At 39.2% G+C, this 20269-nt stretch overlaps 2 protein-coding genes across 3 annotated transcripts in view; both read left to right on the top strand.

Annotated features, from left to right (window-relative positions):
* The first annotated feature begins 478 nt into the window (after positions 1-478).
* LOC121950385 (high affinity choline transporter 1-like) lies at positions 479-12557 on the top strand. Its single transcript, XM_042496368.1, has 9 exons — positions 479-790; positions 4635-4824; positions 4941-5054; positions 8302-8457; positions 8560-8708; positions 8888-9034; positions 10196-10349; positions 11078-11295; positions 11396-12557. Exons 2-9 carry the CDS (start codon positions 4641-4643, stop codon positions 11909-11911), a joined length of 1638 nt encoding a protein of 545 aa, XP_042352302.1. The 5' UTR covers positions 479-790; positions 4635-4640; the 3' UTR covers positions 11912-12557.
* A 6536-nt stretch (positions 12558-19093) lies between these two features.
* igf1ra (insulin-like growth factor 1a receptor) overlaps positions 19094-20269 on the top strand; it is a 104163-nt gene continuing 102987 nt past the window's right edge. For both annotated transcript variants that reach the window (XM_042495402.1, XM_042495403.1), the window contains exon 1: positions 19094-20199. In XM_042495402.1, coding sequence (XP_042351336.1) covers positions 20094-20199 — 106 coding nt within the window. In that variant the 5' untranslated portion in view covers positions 19094-20093. The remainder of the gene's footprint in view (positions 20200-20269) is intronic.

The following is a 20269-nucleotide window of genomic DNA, read 5'->3' on the forward strand; positions in this document are numbered from 1 at the left end:
AAGGCAACAAGCAGCTTAGCAAGACATGACAATAAAATTAGCAAAAAAGAACACAAAATTACCTTAAAATAAGCAATTTAAAATGGGGAAAAAATACATGCATTTATTTGATATTTTCTTATATTGTTTCTGTAACATTTTAATATAAATAATTATAATTAGAAATACATTTTTTGATAATTTTCTAATTATCCTCCCCTCCTTTTCATAAGAAATCTTTTTTAGATACCTTTTGCTAATTTCTTGCAATTTGTGGGATATTTCTTGCTAAGATGAGCATTGCCTTTCCCCCCTTATTTCTGAAATCAGTCTGTACCAGAAGTTGATGTCGAACCAGGCTTTAAAGGGTTAAGATATGTCTATGAAGCTACTGTAGGCATCGTCAAGATAACGCTACGCTTTATTACGAGCTCTCATCCGGGCTGCGTTCAAGTAAAAAACGTTGCAACTACGCAAGTTTGCAACCCTTTCGAACCAGCTGTGCGCGCAACGTTGTACTACAAATCTATAGTGACCTTTATACTTTAGAGCTGGTGTCAGATGAAAATTCGGATTTATGAAGGGGATAGCGCAGCCACGAGCAGGTGTCTAAAACAGCACATCCAATACACATCCGTGTCTGATTTGAAACGTTTCTCTACGTCTCGACAGGGCTGCGCGCGACCCCCAGGTGTCACGTTTCAGAGGGAGACAACAATAGAGGAGAAGTGACCAGCCGGGGCTTTAACGGGACTGAACCTCACCGGAGGCAGCAGATGCTCGGCAGAGAGGACGGCGGCTCAACAGAAAGGTAACGACAGCAGCACATGGGAGCACCACAATAGGACAATTTCTAATCATGTTTCATTCATTGAGCTTAAAAAACACATCATGGTCATTGTATGATTAATATAGATCGGACATGTCCCGGCGGTGTTAATATTTGCCTTTTATTTCTCGTGTGCGGCTTAAAAGGGTTGCAGTTGTCAGTGACTGGTGAACTAGCTAAATGTGGACTAACAGCGGTCCAGTGTGAAGCTGCGTTCTCCTTTCAACCCGTCCGGCCTGTTCTCTAATGTCATGCAATTTCTGCGATAGCAACACGCATTTTTTAACCTGTCACGAAAAATTAAAATCCTGCCAAATACCCACGCATGATGGCCTTTATAAATGCAGATGATGGAGATATTATCAGTGGAGGCCTTTCTCGAGGCTCGCGGTTGCCTGAGGTTCGTTTTGTGGTATTTAAAACGTTCATGTGTCCGTGTTCCCAAAGAGGATATTTTAAGCTGGACACTGACTTTGCGTGTTGACGGGGAAAAACTGCTCTGACATATATATTTCACACAGAAATATTGTTCTTCATACTCCACTGCATTCATTTAACAGCCGTTGCAAATGTGACATTCAAACCAGAGATAAAATGTAGAGATAAAACAGCTCCACCTGTGTTACATTACAACAGTAATCCTCCAACATTATACTCAAGGGGACACTTCGTTTTATGCAATGATTTGATGCTCAAATTACAGTGCTATTGCAGTTCCAAAAATTCGTCAAGTTTCCAGTCATGTATTTGAAAATTTAAAAATACAAAGATATCCAAAAACAAAAGAAAGTTAACAAAAAAGACACTATTCCACACACACACACACACACACACACATATATATATATATATATATACATACATACACACAGAGAAGATGTTTTAGTAATACGAAACCTAAGAGACATCTGGAGGTCCTAACATATGTGTATAAACTCACTACATGGGAACAGTTCTGTCTGCATTATGAGTACTGTGTGTGCTTTAGTGCTTGTGCTTTGGTGAATGAATGATGATTTTGCTTCAACGGGAAATCTGTGACATCAATCTAACAAGCAATATAAGCACAGTTTACAATGGCAAACCTTTGAGGTCTAAGGCACTGTTCTTAATTTATCAGAGAAGGGGGGTGGCAAAGCTGCGACGTTTTTCTCCTAACCGTTCCCGAAGCTACAAATATTTTTCCCTGAGTGACTTGGGAGAAAGGCATGGCCCGCTGCCCCACCATAAATCAATTGTTGGATTAAAAACTATTTTTGTGAAGTTTCACTCTAATATCCGACGTTTTTTTAGGTCAATGAATGCAACTCAGACAGAGTTCTTTTTTTCTGTCCTGCAGTTGAATGTGACTCGTGAGGATAGATAATTGATCTGTTGATACGTTCACAATTGATCAGATCAATGGATGAGAGAGACGTATTTGCAGATTTTTGTAAGACGTGTAAGCGGTTTTAGGTCCAGCAGAATGAACGGTTCAGTTTCACTTTTACCGTGCCTGACGTTCTGCTGCTCCTCTCTTCCGCCACTGCGCTATAAATAACCCAACATATATATATTAATATCAGTATATATTTTAATACAGTCAAGCTCCATCACTGAGACTATGGCTGGACAAATTAGACTATGGCGGCCCGTTATAGTCTTGGTTATAAATGGGAAACACTGATATAATTTATGATCGCTATCAGCCATGACCTACTGTTGGCAACAATAAAGTATATTGTATGTATCAAACTGGCTATCATTATCAAACTTCAAAGCATAAAATACACGACTGGCTAACACTAACCTATTGAACAGTGGGGGATACAATGTGAATTAAAAAAACATTTATTTATGCCTCTCATTGTTAAATGCTCACCTGTATTTTCTGCAAGCTTTATTTAACTGGAATAGTTCTTTTAAGTAAATTCTTCAAAGAAAACTACTGGAAAACTCCGATTAAAATAACTGTATCTACATTTAGATTACATTGCGCCCTCCAGGACACGGCCAGTGAATTTACAAGCAAAGTACGTACCTTTAGTTTAAAGAAAAGCAATGTAAATGCTGTGAATGAAATGTGTCTATTTCCCAACTTGAACGCAAACATACTGATTTCCCGCAAAGACAAAAGTTCACGTGGAGAAAGACTGAATCCTGGTTGTAAAATACTTGATCAAATTCCTTGGAAAATTACAGCAGACATAGTATCAGGGTCCTCAGTGTTCCCCTGGCCCAGGCTGCACAGTTGTTATCTATATTGCTGGGCGATACCCACCTTTAATCACTTATTTATTTTTTGTGGGCTTATATGGTTCCAGGCAAAGTAGCACCTTGGACCACCCTACACCCCCCTTGTGAGCCCCCTTGAGGGTTTACAGCCTTGCTATTGCTCGTTCAGTCAGGATTACTTCCAGAGGGGAAGTGCTCATTATGGTAATGCCATGGCTCTGTATCACTTTCAAGTAGCATCCTATCAGGTGAGCTACTGCACAAGTGTTTTAAAAATTGCTCACATTGGGCTTGCATAAGTCATTCAATAACTACCCTGTAATGATGGGCTTGCTTACATACTTATGTAAGTAGTACAAAATTTGACAATACTGAAGGTTTTTTCCCACTGCACAAAAAACCCCACTAACACCCGCAAACTACTGGCTTTTTAATGTAATGGAAAAGTTCCTAATTGGCGTTCACACCCGGGTCAAATAACTCTGCAGCAGTCACAGGTATGTATCGGCTCCAGCTACGATCAGCGCTGATAGAAATGCAACACACGGGTGAACATGCTTTTTTTTTAGCCGCTTTGCCAGCGAGATGCATTGAGAAGCTGCCATAAATTACCGTCCGTCTCCACTCAGACAGCGCTCGAACATCAGTCAAAATTTTGGTTGCAGTGAATTTGAGAGAGCGACTGAGTAAGTAATACCCCTTTCCCACCAAAATTAACGTGTGAAAGCGGGTTTTTCAAAGACAGGTAAACCTGCTAAAAACAGGCGATAGACTGCATTCCCACAGAATGTAAACACACCACCGCAGCAGAGTCTGCCTTGCTGACAGCTTTTGTGTGTGTCTTTGAGATCACTGTCTTTGAAATCACAAGTCTCTGCTGATGCCTGCTTTGAAAACTTTTCAGTGTTTTCTTCTTTTTATATATCTCTTACTTATTCAGTCTCTTTCAAACTTGATGCAGAGGTTTTTGGATTGGTGTTTTAGCTGCTTAGAAGGATATGGAGGGTAATTAGTGCCGGCACATCATTTCATCTCGCTAGTTAAGGAGCTGAAATTAGTGTGTACACCTCGGTGTTGTGTTCCTATTAATACAGACTGGAGCCGGAGGTGATAAAAACCTGTGTCTACTACACAGTCATTTCACCCAGGTGTGAATGCCGATCATACTCATTCTCATTGCATTAAAAGGACAGATGTTAGCAGGTGTTAGCCGTTTTTTTGTGCAGTGGGTATATGGCTTAAGAGAAATAAAAAAGAAGTAATCACCATAACATTTTCACTGGCCACCATGCTGCTTTCTGATGTCGTTGAATGACTCACCAGAAAGAAAAACACACAGAAAGGTATACTTGTCTGCTGTAGAGTGCACAGCTCTGCTCTCCTTGCAATGGGAAAGCAGTCTATTGCCTATTTTTTCTGTGTTTAAAAAATGTGCGTTACTTTTGGAATAAAGGTGTGTTAACTGTCACTGGGGGTTGTAGCATAGCCCCAGATTTTTGCAGTTAAACTAATGATTAATGACATGCTTTGTTTGTCTGCTTTAGTGTGCTTATTGTGTTATATGAAGTGTTGTATGTCAGTGTAACTGATGGACTGTGCATTGTGTAACCAGACAATCATGGCAGTGAATGTTCCCGGACTGGTGGCCGTGGTGGTTTTTTACATTGTCATCCTGGTCATGGGGATCTGGGCCTCTCGAAAAACCAAGAAAGTGGAGAAGACATGTGCTGGCACTAAGAGCGAAGTTACCATTGTCGGTGGCCGCAACATCAGTGTCCTGGTCGGGGTTTTCACCATGACAGGTGGAACTTTGAGTTTTATGCTTTATGATTTAGTAATACTGAATGTACGTGTTACTGTGTTTGCTCTCTGCCCCTTTCACTGTGTGTTGTTGCTGCACTCTTTGCTTTGCTTTTAGCAACATGGGTTGGAGGAGGTTACATTATGGGAACTGCTGAGGCTGTTTATTCTCCTTCTCAAGGTCTCATCTGGGCTATGGGGCCTCCTGCATATCTTATCAATTTTCTTCTGGGTGAGTAACAAATAAATTGAGCTTCTGTTTGATAACACACTGCACTGGAAGAAGTTATGGCTACAAACTTAACCCTTTCAAACCTGGATGGACATAAGTTCTAAGCTATCTTGTGCTTTATTGAGATGTCTTCCATGAGTATTTAAACCTTTGAAACTTAAACAAAAAAGTTTAATTCTCTTCAAAAACGCCAGAAAAGGGGATGAGCAAATTGCGAGAAATTGGTGAAAGGTAACAAGAAAACAACCTGAAAATTAATGGAAGACAAGGAGAGAGACAGAGAGAGAGAAAGATTAATCAAAAAAGTCCTGAGACTGTATTAATGATTATTAGAATTATATATTTAAAAAATGTTGATAAATATATAATATTTTTCTTTTTTTTAAACCTATTTTGAAATAATTTTCTTGTAATTTTTTAGGAATTTGTTGCTAATTTTCGGGTCATTTCCTATTATGTTGCTCATTGCCTTCCTGCCTTCATGTTTTTTGAAAGAAATCAAGCCAATTTGCTCCACTTTCAAAGGGTTAAACAAGATTATAGCACCACTCCAAAGCTAATATTTTAATAAGGCAATGCTCTTGTTTCAGGTAAATTTTGGCATACTCAAGTATCCCAGGATGGGTTACCTCTTGTGTCATACTTTTTGCTGATACTCTTTAACAATAGTTTAGTCAAGAAGACACCAGAAGTCATGCAGATCAATTTACAGGGCATTGCTTGCTGGAAATGAATGTTGTTTAGCTGACAGTCTCAACACTGGCTGCACTGACATGTTTGAGGGCCACAGTGCCACAAACTGAATCCTGGAAATAAAGATTCCTTACAGACTGAAAGCCTGTGCAGGAATATTCAGAATCGAGTCTGGTTAGCACTGTGTACAGTCCAGTCTACACATACTTATACACAAATATATATATATATATATATATATATATATGTAACAGGCTCATTTATACAGCAGTAATATGTGTAAAGAGCCAGATGTACAGTTGTAATATTAAGTATTGTAATTACACAAAATTGTTTCTGTTGTTATTACCTGACATGCTTAGACCTCCATAGTCATTATGTGGAACGTTTAATACTCAGTTTCTGTTCCCCTACGTTCACCTTTGGGGGTACCCTCCTATAGAGCGGTGTCTCTCGCCTTACCTCTCCCCTTTTGCTGTTGTACTTCATGGGAGAGGTAAGCATCATTACTCTCACTGTAACGTTGATGTTTTAGCACTGTTAAGCTATGTTTATAAGTTCATTTTTCAGCCTAAACTTGTTGTACAATATTCTAACATATTCCTGTGTCGCTTAATTTGTGTAGGGGCTCGAGTTGTGCTAACATAATTGACAGAGGATTTTGTTTTTTACCTGTTGCTGTCAGGTATGTTTTCCGTGTTTTACTGCACTACATTGAATATGGCAGGCCCCCTTTTTGCTGTTGTACTCCATGGGAGAGGGGCTCAAGTTGTGGTAACGTAATTGACAGAGGATTTTGTTTTTTACCTCTTGCTGTCAGAAATAAATGGAGATCGCCTCCAAAGATACCCATGGTTTGGGCTTTTTTTCATCACAACATAACAAAGACAACACTAGAGTCCACCAGTTACATGTATATATATATACATATATATATATATATATATAATATATGTATTGCAGTCGTGTGTATTTGTGTATATTTCTGTATACAGTGCTAACCAGACCACAGACTCATCCGAAGACTGATGCATCACTCACAAAACAGGGTCACATTGTTTACAGTCATACAGAAACCTTCATAACTCCGCCTTCAGCAGAAGTGCATCTAAAGAGAAACACAGTATTTCATCCTTTCATTCTATTTATCTGCTCATTTTTGCTTATTGTTGTTGTGGGCTTATATGTAATCAAACATGCATTGTGTTACACTGTGGGTAGACCCAAAGATGGATGTCTGCTAAGCAAAGAAGTAATATTCCATGGCAATCCTTCCGGTGTTCAAAAAGGAAAAAAACAGATAATTTTCACCTTTCAAAGAGTCCTTTATAAAGCTTTCTCAGTGTGGGAATGTAATGTTGTTATTTCACCCTGCTGTTCTGTATAAAACATACATCGTTTTTCTGCTGATGAGCTGGCAGTGGAGGTAATAGCAGAATCTACATCTGTGTAAAATGACACTGGATGCTGCTGCTGTTGGGTTTCATGCCATATTGTTTAAAAGAGCTAAAATAAGGGAAAGGACAGGGTCAGTTGATTTTTTTTTAAACATAGTTATATTGTTTTCTTGACATAAAAAAACTGCCACACAGCATGGCAAAGGAAAACAGTCAAATAAAATGAACACATACACATATTTGTGTAAACATATGTGTACATGAACACATATACAGACACTCACGAATCTAAAGAAACTTTAAAGGAACATGCAGTTGCACACAATAAAGGCTCATCTAGGGCTTATCCCACTGTGATTGGCTACAAAAACATGCAAGAAGGTAGATAAAAGTAACTTACTTCATTTGGAGTTATATTCAGTAGTGTGGGGGGTTAGAGTTTAGCTAATGTAGCTAATGTATTCCATGAAAAGATTCCAGATGCTCACAAATTTATCAGAAGAGCAATTTAATGTAAATCTCAGTTTCTCAAGTGTGAGATGCTGCATCACCTCGCTCAGTCACTGAGTCCAGCTCGGTGGGTGCGGGTTCTTCCAGTCTCCATGCTAATAAAGAAACAAATTTCATTGTTTTGAATTTGGTTCCTGACAGACTGTTAATTTCCTCCCCTGCTAAGTCCAAAGTAGGGTCAGTTAATTATATACCTAAAAGCATTAACACATTAACCAACATGGCCAATGAGTAATCCATACATTTACTGTGCCCTTTGTATTGTCAGTGTAAGCCTTGTTAAAGAGGTAAATGTTTCTTGAGTAGTAGTAAATCAGGGGTTGGTTTTCACTTTAGCTGCTGATACTGTTTAAAAGCAGGAAACAACTATTCCTGCAAAGTATAGCTTTAAACTAGGGCTGCAGCTGACCTGATGATTACTTTTAGAATTGCTTAAACTACTGATTTTCTTGGTCAATCATTTGGACAATGAAATGGCAGCAAGTAGTGTAAAGGGTTTCCAGAAGCCATGGAGAAAACAAAAATGTCATCTTTTGTCTGGTTGATGGAAAGAAATTTGAATATTTTTAATGACAAAAAGGCATTTCAAGTTTTTTTTGTCTTCAACTGTTGTTTTGTTTTCTTTGTTTTACGTTCTGCTTCTTAAGGAGGATTGTTTTTCGCAAAACCAATGAGGTCAAAGCGCTACGTGACAATGTTGGACCCCTTTCAGCATCGCTATGGCAACATGTTCACTGCAACACTGCTGATGCCTGCTTTAATCAGTGATATTTTGTGGGTTGCCTGCATCCTCGCTGCTCTAGGTGAGTAACTTTGTGCACACTCAACGCAGTGATTCTGCCATCATCCATCACGGCACGTTTTTGTTTACCACCTCTGATTTAACACTCTTGTGTTATTTCCAGGAGGAACAATGAGCATAATTCTCGGGCTGTCGTCTGCCCTCTCCATCATTATCTCGGCAGCTGTCTCCATCATCTACACATTTTTAGGGGGTCTCTACTCTGTGGCTTATACTGATATCATCCAGCTGTCCTTCATCTTCATCAGCTTGGTGAGAAACATAGAGATTTTAATAAAGCGACAGATATGACTAATAGGAGGAGGAGGATGGAGGGACAGCAACAGAAATAATGACACTTTAATGAGATAAATACGTGTTAAGAAATGTGTGTGATGAAATGGATGACTTGTCCACAGTTTTGCTTTAACAGCTGTTTCTTTCTGTTTCAGTGGCTCTGTATTCCTTTTTTGGTGCTCAGTCCTGCAGTTACTGACATCTCACAGAACGTCCACCTCAACCAAACAATTGGAAGCTCGTGGATGGGAGAGTTGAAGCTGGCAGATGCAGGAAAATGGGCGGATGAGATGCTGCTATTGGTTAGATTTTAATTTTAATTTTGTATTGTGGAGTTTGGGGATTGAAACAATACATACTTAGCTGCATCACTGCACACCAGCAGAGATTATTCTGTATCTCTAGTAAAGGCATGTGGGCAAACTGTTCATTACTGGAGCTTTTCAGTGATGGAAAACGGACTAAATTTGCCAAAATGTCTCATTGTTGTCTGTTAGAGTTATTTATATGAACAAAATAGTCATCAGTTGACTGTTCGACCTGTCAGGATGAGTTTGTCTGATGTTATTGTATCTGCTGGCAGCTGATTATTTTCAGCTCTGGTCAGCTCCAAGGTAACGTTGAAACTGTTGACATGAAATGAATGCTTCACCCCCCAGATGACCATTTCGTAAGTCAGTGACTCACCCCGGTTAGGTTGAATTAGTTTTTTTAGTGTTGTAAAATCTCAAAGTAAAGGGTAACTTAAAAGAAATACAATAATTTTCTGAATGCGTGTCGTATAAACGTCACCAAAAAGTAATGTTTTATATTACAAAAAATATTTGAGAAGAATCCTCCCCAGCCTTAAGTAATTGATGTTTCATGTTTTTCCCTCCATTTTGGTTCATGTAATATTTGTCTTGAATTTAATTTTGAGTGCTATTAAAAAAGTCTTAAAATGACTTAAATCCCACTTGTTTTAATCTTCCAAAATATAAGAAAATTGGTTTGATTTCTTTAAAAAAAGATGCAAAAATTAGCCAACAGAAAAGAGTGGGCGATAATCAATTTTTAAAAAAATGTTAATGAGGAAGCAATGTAAAGAAATACATAATAACATATTTATAATTGTTTAAAAGTAGGCTACAGGATATTTACTTTATTGTAGTTTTAATTTTAATTTCCTGTTTTTGGTATTTTACTAATCTTTCTTTCAAATTTAAGGTTATTTTCTGATGTTTTTAAAAAAAAATATTTTCTTGCTATTTTGGGGTCATTTCTTGATTTCTAAAAAAAGATCATGCCGAATTGCTCAGGTTTCAAAGGGTTAAGCTGTAGGAACCCTGTCATAGTAGAAAAAGCAGAGAGATTAGACTTCGAGGATAGAATTGAAGTCCACAATCATCTGTCTGTGTGTCTTTGTGTGTTTTTTCTGCGTGTGTGTGTGCGTGCATGTGTTTGTGTGTGTGTGTGTGTTGTAGGCTTTAGGGGGACTGGCCTATCAAGCTCTGTACCAGAGGATCCTCTCTGCAGCGTCCTCTGCTCAGGCTCAGGTCACCTGCTTTGCTGCTGCCGGGACAGTTTTTGTTATGGGAATCCCCTCTGTTGTCATTGGAGCGGTGGCTGCCTCTGCAGGTACATATGCATGGAAACACTCAGCTGTGCACATACAATACACACACACTCCAAGTATTTGTGTATTTTTTTAAATTTGTTTTTTTATTAGCAGCCAGAGGATTTACAAAAAAGACAGTTACAAAAACTTGACCTCAAGCTTGTTTTGGCAATAATAAATCACAACAAAATCAAGTTGTTAAAAGGTAATAAATAAAAGCACAAGTCAAAAGACAAGTTAGCAGGTGAAAAAGCACACAAGGACAGATCCATTTTTTAAAAAGTACAATAATAAAATAAACAAATAAATAATAATGATAAAAGAAAAACATGGGAGAGAAAACATCATGTTTCAAGTTCATTTCCATTACATTCTGTTATGTGAAGGATATTTTAAATCAAAATCAAATTCCCACTTTGATCAATGCATTTGTGTATTTTCAATGAGACATGTTCTTACAGTTAAACGACACGATGTAAACACAGTTGCACTTGTATGTGTGTGTGGTAACATTCATTGTTATGGTCAGCATGTTGTGCTAATTATGATGAGACATTAGCCTGCTTTCAAACATTTTGCTTCCTCCCCAGTGCTTATTTTTACATTTTCTTTCCTTTCTTTTTTTTCAGTGCCATCACCATAATGTTAAAAGCTTCTTCCCCTCCCATTATTCTTTTCCTCTCGACCCTGACTATCTCTTTCTCTTCCTCTATTGCTCCTCCTCTCTCGTCCTCTCCTTTTCTCTAAGACTGGAACCAGACAGCGTATGGTCTCCCCCCTCCTTTTGAACGAGGGGAGGCAGGGAAGATCCTGCCGCTGGCCCTGCACTACCTCACACCCACCTGGTTGTCAGTGTTAGGCATTGGTTCTGTGGCGGCAGCAGTTATGTCCTCCATGGACTCTGTGCTGCTGTCCTCAGCATCCATGTTTACACAAAACATATACAAGACGACTTTCAGGAAGCAGGTGTGTGTGTGCGCGCGCGAGCGTGTGTTGTGTGTTGTTGGTTCAGCGTTAAGCAAAGCAGCTCAATTTTTATTGTCCCTCTCCCTTCCCGTTGTGGCAGGCCTCGGAGCGGGAGCTGCAGCGGGTGATCCGTGCTAGCGTGCTGCTGGTGGGCCTGGCCGGAACAGGCCTGGCCTTTGGTGATGACAGCGTGTTCAGCCTCTGGCTGATAAGCGGGGACCTCCTGTACTGCGTGGTGCTCCCGCAGCTCATCTGTGTGCTGCACTTCACCTGCGCTAATACCTACGGCGCCATCAGTGGCTACTTAGTGGGACTACTGCTGCGGGGGGTGAGCGGGGAGCCGCTGCTCGGGATCCCTGCTCTCCTTCTGTACCCTGGCTGGAGGGAAGAGGACGGAGTCATCACACAGTACTTTCCCTTCAGGACAGTGGCCATGCTCTCCTCTGTGATATGTGTCATTTCAGTGTCCTGGCTGGTGGAGTTAGGCTTCTGTCACCAGCTCATCCCTCAGTCTTGGGATTTACTGGCCGTGTTTGAAGAGAAAAAAGAGGCAGAGGGGGAGGAAGCACCTGCTCCTGAGGAGAAAAAGAACAGTATCCTTAATACAAAATTATAGGCTTAATTTAAGTACAACCTCAGCCAAAGTTTACCCAAACCTCTTTTTATGCAAATTCCTACCAACCTTCTTCTCTGCACAGAATATTTACGCACACTCTTACATGTACTGTATATTTCACATGTTTAATACTGAATTATTCGCTTTATATGCACCAAATTTTGACCAGCAGTGTGTGGAGAGTGGTTCAGGGAGGCAGCTGGGTGTCTCTTTTTAACAGAACAGGATTAAGGCCACATATAAAGACCTCAAAACTCTAAACGTCAGAAATCATTTTTTGCTGCATTGTCCTCAACCTCTTAAAATTAACCTCCTCCCCCAACTGTTAATCGCTGGTAGCACAAAAACATCAATAGTTTTTAATCTAGTCTCCTCCACTCTGACTTTTTCAACAAGTTACGCTCAACCCAGGTGGTGTTATTTTTTAATTGTGTGATCATTGTCGTATTTTCTTAGAAGTTTTTCCTCTTTGCATTTATAAAGCACTGAGGGGACAAAGCAATGCTTTTGGAGACGCAATACTTGAGACGCTGAGTTTGCCTCAAAGACAAAAAAAAAGCCTGGCAGGGTGCGCCTGCTGGTAGAAGTGTTTACCATTATTTGTGTTTAAAGGGATCATCACTGGAGTACCTTCTAGATATAAAATTATAACTGCTATTTTTTAGATGTTTTGTGATCAAGTGTTCATAAAAATGAAACCTTATCTGTTTATTATCTTTGCATCCTCAAATCTGTGAGTTTTTGTGTTTATCTTTGTGTGTGTGAATGAGTGAGAGAGAGTGAGAGAGAGAGAGAAGAAGAGAGGGAGGCAAACACAAGCTACTTGCTCAAACTATAAATTACTCTCCATAGGGTAGATTGCTACAACTTTTACTACATCACTTTTCATTGCTATTTCATCGCTATTGACACCTACATCATTGAATTACACCACCTAAAAGTATTTGCTTTCAGTGCGGGCTCTTCCTATAGGTGACATAGGCGCTCACCTTGGCCATTACTTAGAGGGGGCAAAAGGTTTTTTTGGCAATTAAAAAGAAATCAAACATAAATGAAAAACGATGGAAAACTTAAATGCCAACAGTCAGTCTGTAGTAGAAGTACCACCTCTAATCTGGCCATGCAGTACACTTTATTGTGTTCGTCATAGTCAAAATGTGCTGCAGTGAAGTGTAAGTGGAGAGCATTAAGCTGTGTTCACACTGCGAGTGACAACACAACAGCATGACCACCTGCAATACTGCCAAGTCATCGCCAAACTGCTGCTCAAGCTCTTGTCAACATAGTTATGTTGTCTTAGGCCTGCATGTGTCTGCTGCTTGCCACAAAACATCTCGACTTACTGAACAGCATCTAACGTTTGTATTCCATCATAAAAATATCTGTCCGTGCCTGTGCCCCATCTTGTGCCCCATTGTAAGTTAAATGACACAGTACCACAGCTACTCACAAAAACAAGTTGGTTGACACTTGCAGTGTGTCACTGTTGACACTGCAGCGCTGAAAAAGTTAAGACAGGTGTTGTGTCAAAATGTAAAGTGTAGTGCCCCCCGATGGTTAGGTCTGGGAGGGGCACAGGTGCACTCAGACTAGGTGAGGAAAAAAACTTCAAGTTTTCCCCTGACTTAAAAAAAATACAAAAAACTGTGTGTGTGTGTGGGGGGGGGGGTTGACTGTTTTCTTTTGTTTCCTTTACAACACTGATTTGACTTGATGTTCCAGTAGTGTGTCACATTAGCTGATTACAATATAAGTGTAAGGGCTCCTTTGCAGCAGCAGAGGGCGCTATACAAACACTGAAAGACATAAAGTACACTGAAGCTCACGACATGGTGCTTCCCCAAACAAGTCCTCCAAACTGGCGTTTGACTTCACTGTAATACGTCCATGGTTTGAAATGAGAAAAAGAAAGCCAGCTGGCTCAGTGTCGTTCATCAGTGGTGGCACGTGCTGCATAACGTCTTTCTTTCACAGTTAAGTGAGTCTCACGTTGCTTCTTGCTCTTGATTAACCACTAGCTTCATCTCAACAACATATCACAAGCACACGCTCCGATTTCGACGACTATTAACCATGAACAGATTTAAGTTTGATTTCTTTCCAGAATATTGGGGGGGGTTACAAACTTGAAAGTCGCACAAATTGCAAGAAAGAAGTTAAAGGTGACAAGAAAATTATCTAAAAATATTTTTTAAAAAAGACGTGAGGATTATTTCAAATTTATCCCAAAAAAGGGAAAATGTATATATTTATAATTCTAAATTTATATTTAAAATTATGCTACAGAAAAAAGTAAGCATATTTAGTAATTAGTAATTTTTCATGTAATTTTTAAACTTTTTTTTCTTTCTTTTTTTTTGGGGGGGGGCGCTTTTTTATGCCGTCTTGTTAAGTTGCTTGTTGCCTTCTCGTGTTTTGAAAAGAAATCAAGCTAATGTGCACAGGTTTCAACGGGTTAAGCAAATGTATTGCCTACTTTATTGTTGCCATATTAATTGGGTCTCAAAAAGCGCATATTCACTGCTTTCACGCGCCAATATCGTCTTTGCATAAAGTTTTTATGAGATTTAGTAATTAAGCTGAAGAACTTTATATGTCAATGCCTGTAAATAAAGTAGCTGTTAATGGTGTTATATAACCTATGTTCTTTTATGATAATATTTAGAACGAAAGTGATAACAAACCCCATTAAACATTTCTTTGATTGATTTAAAATGTATTAATATTAACTAATATAGAGGAAGTCGTGGTTATTCACCAAGTGATTCGTTTCATTTAAATGCTGGAGAATTAATTCTGATTATTTCATAATAGTTATAACAGCCACCTCTTAAATTCCCGTTTTAAATTTCGGTTATTAAAATCGGTTTCAAATAAAATGCTAAGCGGAAATCCACGCATTCAACAGGAATGAGACGAGATGTTGCAGTCTACCAGTCAAAAATAGTCAGCTACATGAAAATAAAGAAAATACTGAATTCCTCCTTGTGTCCAATTGCAGCTGCATGGCGGCTGATTGGTGACTGCCATCACAGACCTGCATTCAGGGTGAGACGTGCCTGAGAATGAGCGGCGGCGCGCGCTGCACACCGTGCTGTCACTGCTGCATGGACGGCATGACTGACAAGCGGACAGGCGGTGTGTGCACTCCTCTCCTGAGCGCGGGTTCCATGTCACGTTTTACTGCGGGCCTGTGACGATGCTGTGCAAGTGTAACCTATGGTACAGCTCCACTGCACGAAGCACACTTCACGGCACTGAGGCTGTGAACGTAGTCGTGTTCACTGCAGAGGCAAAAATAATAAAAAGATTAAAAAATACAAAAAAAAATCACTATAAAGACTCTTATCACTTTATTTGATAAAAGCAGTTATTCTCTATGGAATTAAAACAATACAGTGACATGAACTCACCAGGGAGGGAACAATGCATACAAATCTAGTAAGATCAATCATCAGATCAGCAATATTTCTATGAAGCACCATTATTTTAACACACTATAAAAGATCTCTGCTGAAACTCATATAGAATATTTTATATTTTGTGTCGATGCATAGTCAACTGAAAAAGTTTTAGATTATGTCAAAATTGTCTTCATAACTTTAGGTAGAGCTATTAATGATTTTTAACAAGACAGATTGCAATTTTAAGAGTTATTTACAATTAAAATTAATTATTCTAAATAAATTGTGTTTGAAGAACCAAAATAGATAGTAGCTGACCTGGCTACTGACCCTGAAAAGTACAGATGTGGTATGAGCTAAAAATTGTCTTCATCAGCTGAAATCAACTGTTTTTAGGGACATTTTTTTCAGGGTCATTTATGAGAGGGTTGGCTATAGCATTGGGGAGGGAGTTATATTGGGGTTTTTTATTTGGCTTCAGGATATTCAACTTTAAATGGTTTTATTTTGTGCATGCTTTCTTAAAAACAATCTCCAAATTCACACCATTCATCATAATCAGAAACCGTTAATTATGGTTGCTCATGGTGCAGGTAGGGTCATGTCTTTTACCACGTCACTCAGGGAGGCTCAGGAAAAAGGATTATTTGCTCTCAGAGGGTGATATTTAAAACAACAACAACAACAACAACAAACAAACCAACAGAAAACAACAAACTAAGTCACAACCCAGCCACCCCTAAACTGATAAATAAGTACAATCCTTTACAAAAGAAATTCAAAAGAAATTCCCCCTTTAACAGTAACACTATTTCACTCCCTGCTACAAAAAACATGCTGCAATTGTTTATCAGTTTGTTGCCTTTTCACTTCTAATATGATCAATGTTATCTGCATAAAGTCTCTGACGATATTTGCATAGAATGTGCCTCTTTTCAAATGTAACTCATTGCAAACTTTTTTGTTTCTTGTGGTGACTGTGCACTTTTTTTCCTACAAAAAGTTAACAAAAGTGAGCTTACTGAAAGGATGACAAATAACACTCTATGTTGACAACAAATCAAGCACAAAGTAAAACTCACGTCCTCTGTGTAATCATTTACCTCTCCCGACACAAAGTTATTCAGTCAGCAGTTAACATCCTTGGAGGAAATAAATCTCAGAAAGCATGGTAAGAATTTCCCAACGATGTGATATTTTACCTCAGTGAACTTTGGCTCTGCGGGACAGGATGTAACATATCATCATCTTTGACAGAGACAAAGACATCAGTCCTGTCAAGCAGAACATCGCAGTTTAAAATTTTGTAAAACCAGAGACAAATTAATTGGCTAGGGGGCACCACTGACCTCCCACCTTTCAGTCAACCAATCAGTTCTCCCGTGCTGGAATACTAACAATGACCAGGTTTGCTGAGTGTCAGTTAGTGGTAGATACTTCACTGAAAAACAAATCTGGTAAAGACTATGCACTGTGTAACCAAAATATTAATGATATTTGAATTAAATTTTGGACCAGTGTCTCTGTATAAGATTGTAATAATAGTTGAAAATAAATGAGCCACCTTAGCAAGTACACCCAAACACTGAAGTGCCAGTTATTGCAGCTGTCCAGTTTGTAATACACACAGCCACATCATTTCAGAATGTGCTTAACAACATTCTCTTTTGTTTTGACCCTTCACCACAAAGCAATGTCTGTCTGAAACCCCTCAGTATGGACTGCCCGTTTATGAGTTACGAAAATAACACCTAAATTTAGGAGTTATTTTCCCTTTCCAGACTGTTTAAATATGTAAAACTATCTAGTATTTCACAGAAAAATAACCCATGCTAAAAGTGTGGAAAAAAGAACATCTCTGACTGATAAATTGGGTTCTCTCTCCTATAGGGGGTTTCTATACACAGTATTTAAAGTAATTCAACTAATAAAAAAGCTAGACTAGCATCTGTTTTTTTAAAGAATGTCCTTACTGTTTTCAGTTATAACAGACATTACATATAAATAAAATAGTCTTGGCAACAAATATGGTATACCATAAAATGAAAAGGTAAAACAAAAACAAAAACCGCAACAATGAACTTGAAAATGAAAACAGAGGTGAAAAACAGATGTTGTTACAGTAATGTGTTTGAATGTACAGAAATATTGAAGATCACATGGGCTACAACACTTAATATTCATAATTCTGATTGCTGAACCCTACAGCTGTATTTGTTTTTATATTTTCAAAAACTGCCAACTTTCCTGTTGTAATATAAAGTAGTTTTTCCAAAGCAGCACATGTTAATTGTATATTGCTTTATACTTGGTTTGTTCACATCTTTCCATCCTATAGCCGTTGCTTTCTTATCTTGTCAGAGTGCTCGGTCACTCTATGGTGGGTGGATGGGTCACAAAACCATGGACTTTACTATGAAGACGCATGGTCAGAACCATGTGAACTCTGAGTCATTTTAAGGTACGTCTTCACCATATTTCTTTTCAGAAACCTAACCACAGTACCTTTATTTACCTAAACCATACCTTTATGCTTATTATGTAACTTTATGTTATTGTATGTTACGTCATTTGTGGGGCATTTATTCATAGGACATCATACGAACCGTAATGAGTATGTTGGCGAAGATTCTCCGTTATAGTAACTGTAGATGCTTTTTTCATAGACAACTGGACTTGCTTAATTCTACAATTCTAAGAGACTAGTCAGGATTCGCAGGTTTTAAATCCTGTGTGGGTGTGGACCCTCTCAGAGTTCTTAAGGTCACATGTGAGCTCTGAGTTACGGAGTTGCTAGAGTCACTTATGAATTGTTGACCCACCTGGCCATCCTGTGGGTCCACTCTGAAACTCAGAGCTCACATGACCTCAATGACTCTGTAAGGGTTCACACCGGTTTAAAGCCTGACTACAAGACTCCAGACTTGTCGGTTAGAACTGAAGAAGCCGTGGAAGCCAGTTTTATTGGAAAAAATGGTGGCTAGTGCTGTGGCTACAATAGAAATAAAGTTACTAATGTTTTGAACATCCATCTACATGCTTCTTAAATTGTTATCACCAAAGGAGAAGTTGCAGAACACCACTCAGTGGAAACGCAGCCGTCTCGCACTTGTGTTTTATCAATGAAAATATCGCTTAAGTTTTGTGCAGTTCTGTAATGGAAACCCACCCACTGTTGTTATTAACCAACCAAAGAACTGAGAGATCATTTTTATTTGGTATCTGCTGAATATTTGAAGGCAAACTACATTTAAGTTGACATATACTACTTGCTTTTATGCTCTTATTTTTTATGAATTTTAGATATGCTTTTATCGTGGTTGTTTTTATCTGTTTGTTTTTTAATGCTAACGCGTATCTTGTAGCTCTTTGAAATTTGTTCCAAAAGTAAAGTGCATTAAATATTAAATCTATGATGCTGTTGATGATGATGATGATGATGATTATTAGCATTTATTTTGTTGTAATTGTATTTTCTTAAATTAATAATGAAATATTCTCTGTTGTTTTTTTTTTTTTGTTTGTGTGTTTTTTTTCATAAAATCAAGCATATCATTACTGCAAAAATACCCTGAAATATCGTGATATTATTTTACGGCCATATCGCCCACCCCTGCTGCCCAGAGACGCCGAGTCGGGGTTGTGCGGTACCCCATTATCCCCGGCACTGTGCCTCTTGTTTTGGGTGTAGTGGGAATCTTTGGGTCCGAATCCACTCCGGTTTTTCCGGCGTGCTCCCGGCCACCTTCTCCACAGCACTATGTGTTTCTGTGTGAGAGAAGCCGACTCTTGTTTACAGCAGAGGAGCGGAGACCCACAGCCTGCGTTCACGAGGGCGAACCGTTGGATTTCAGCCTCTGGATACACACGCAACGGGAGTTTTGCTTTTCTCTCTTCTGCGAGGATAAACGGCAAAAACGCGAAACACTCGCAAAGCGCAACTCCTCGCGGACACGTTCTCCCTCCCACCCCGGCCGAGCTCGTCTAGCTGGATAGCTGGAGAGAGCCGTTCTCCTGCGTGGCACAAGTCTGGTATTTTCTTTCAGCTGCAAATCCCGACTGACGGCACGGACAAGCCGGAGTCGAGGAGCTGGAAAATCGGTTTAAAAAGCGACTTCTCACCGCGGGCCACGACTGTTTGCTGGGGATCGAGAGCCTGTGCTGGCTGAATGGCAAAATAATAAAAAAAGGGTTTTCATTCATTTTTCAACCTCGGAGCCACCACCCCTGTGGACCTGGACGTGTTTTCTGCCCCACTCCTCCTCCCCTCGTCCACAGTCATTCACACGAGCGACACCGCTGTTAATTCACCATGGAGGCAAAGGCTTCTCATTAGAACATCTCGTGTGATTTTTGTTGTGTCGCTGTTAGCAGGGCCTGATCGCACTGAACGCGCACTGCTGTTTTCAAGAGATGGAGACTGAAGATGGGGATTACCATCATTTATCCAGTCAAATCACTGGCTTGTGTGCCATACCAGCCGACGTCAACGTATCCTGTGATTGGCAAAAATAGCAGACTGTTTTAGTGTTTTTTTCACTTCTTCAAAGGAATTCACTCATTTAACGATTTTACACATTTATTTCTATTTTTTGGAGCAAATCGCGGAAGCCACGCATTCGCAGGCTACCTCAGAGTAGCCTTTTAAGGCTACAGACACATTTATTTGTCCTTTTTCATATTATTTTTTATAGGAGCTGGTTATTATTTTATTTCATTTTTCCCCCAGCCTTTTTTTTGGGTGGAGGTGGGGGTGGGGGGGATTTTGGAGGAGAATTATGTTAAGGAACATGAGATCTGACACACGGATGGGTAGCCCGACCTTGTTTTGGGGTCTGATGCTGTATGTCTCTACTCTCTGCATCTGGTCCACACATGGAGAGAGTAAGTATTTTTTTTAAATTTATATATATATATATACTTTTAAGTTTATTGGTTGGACAGTGATGGCATT

Source organism: Plectropomus leopardus, chromosome 11, assembly GCF_008729295.1.
Source record: "Plectropomus leopardus isolate mb chromosome 11, YSFRI_Pleo_2.0, whole genome shotgun sequence".
Classification (NCBI taxonomy): domain Eukaryota; kingdom Metazoa; phylum Chordata; class Actinopteri; order Perciformes; family Serranidae; genus Plectropomus; species Plectropomus leopardus.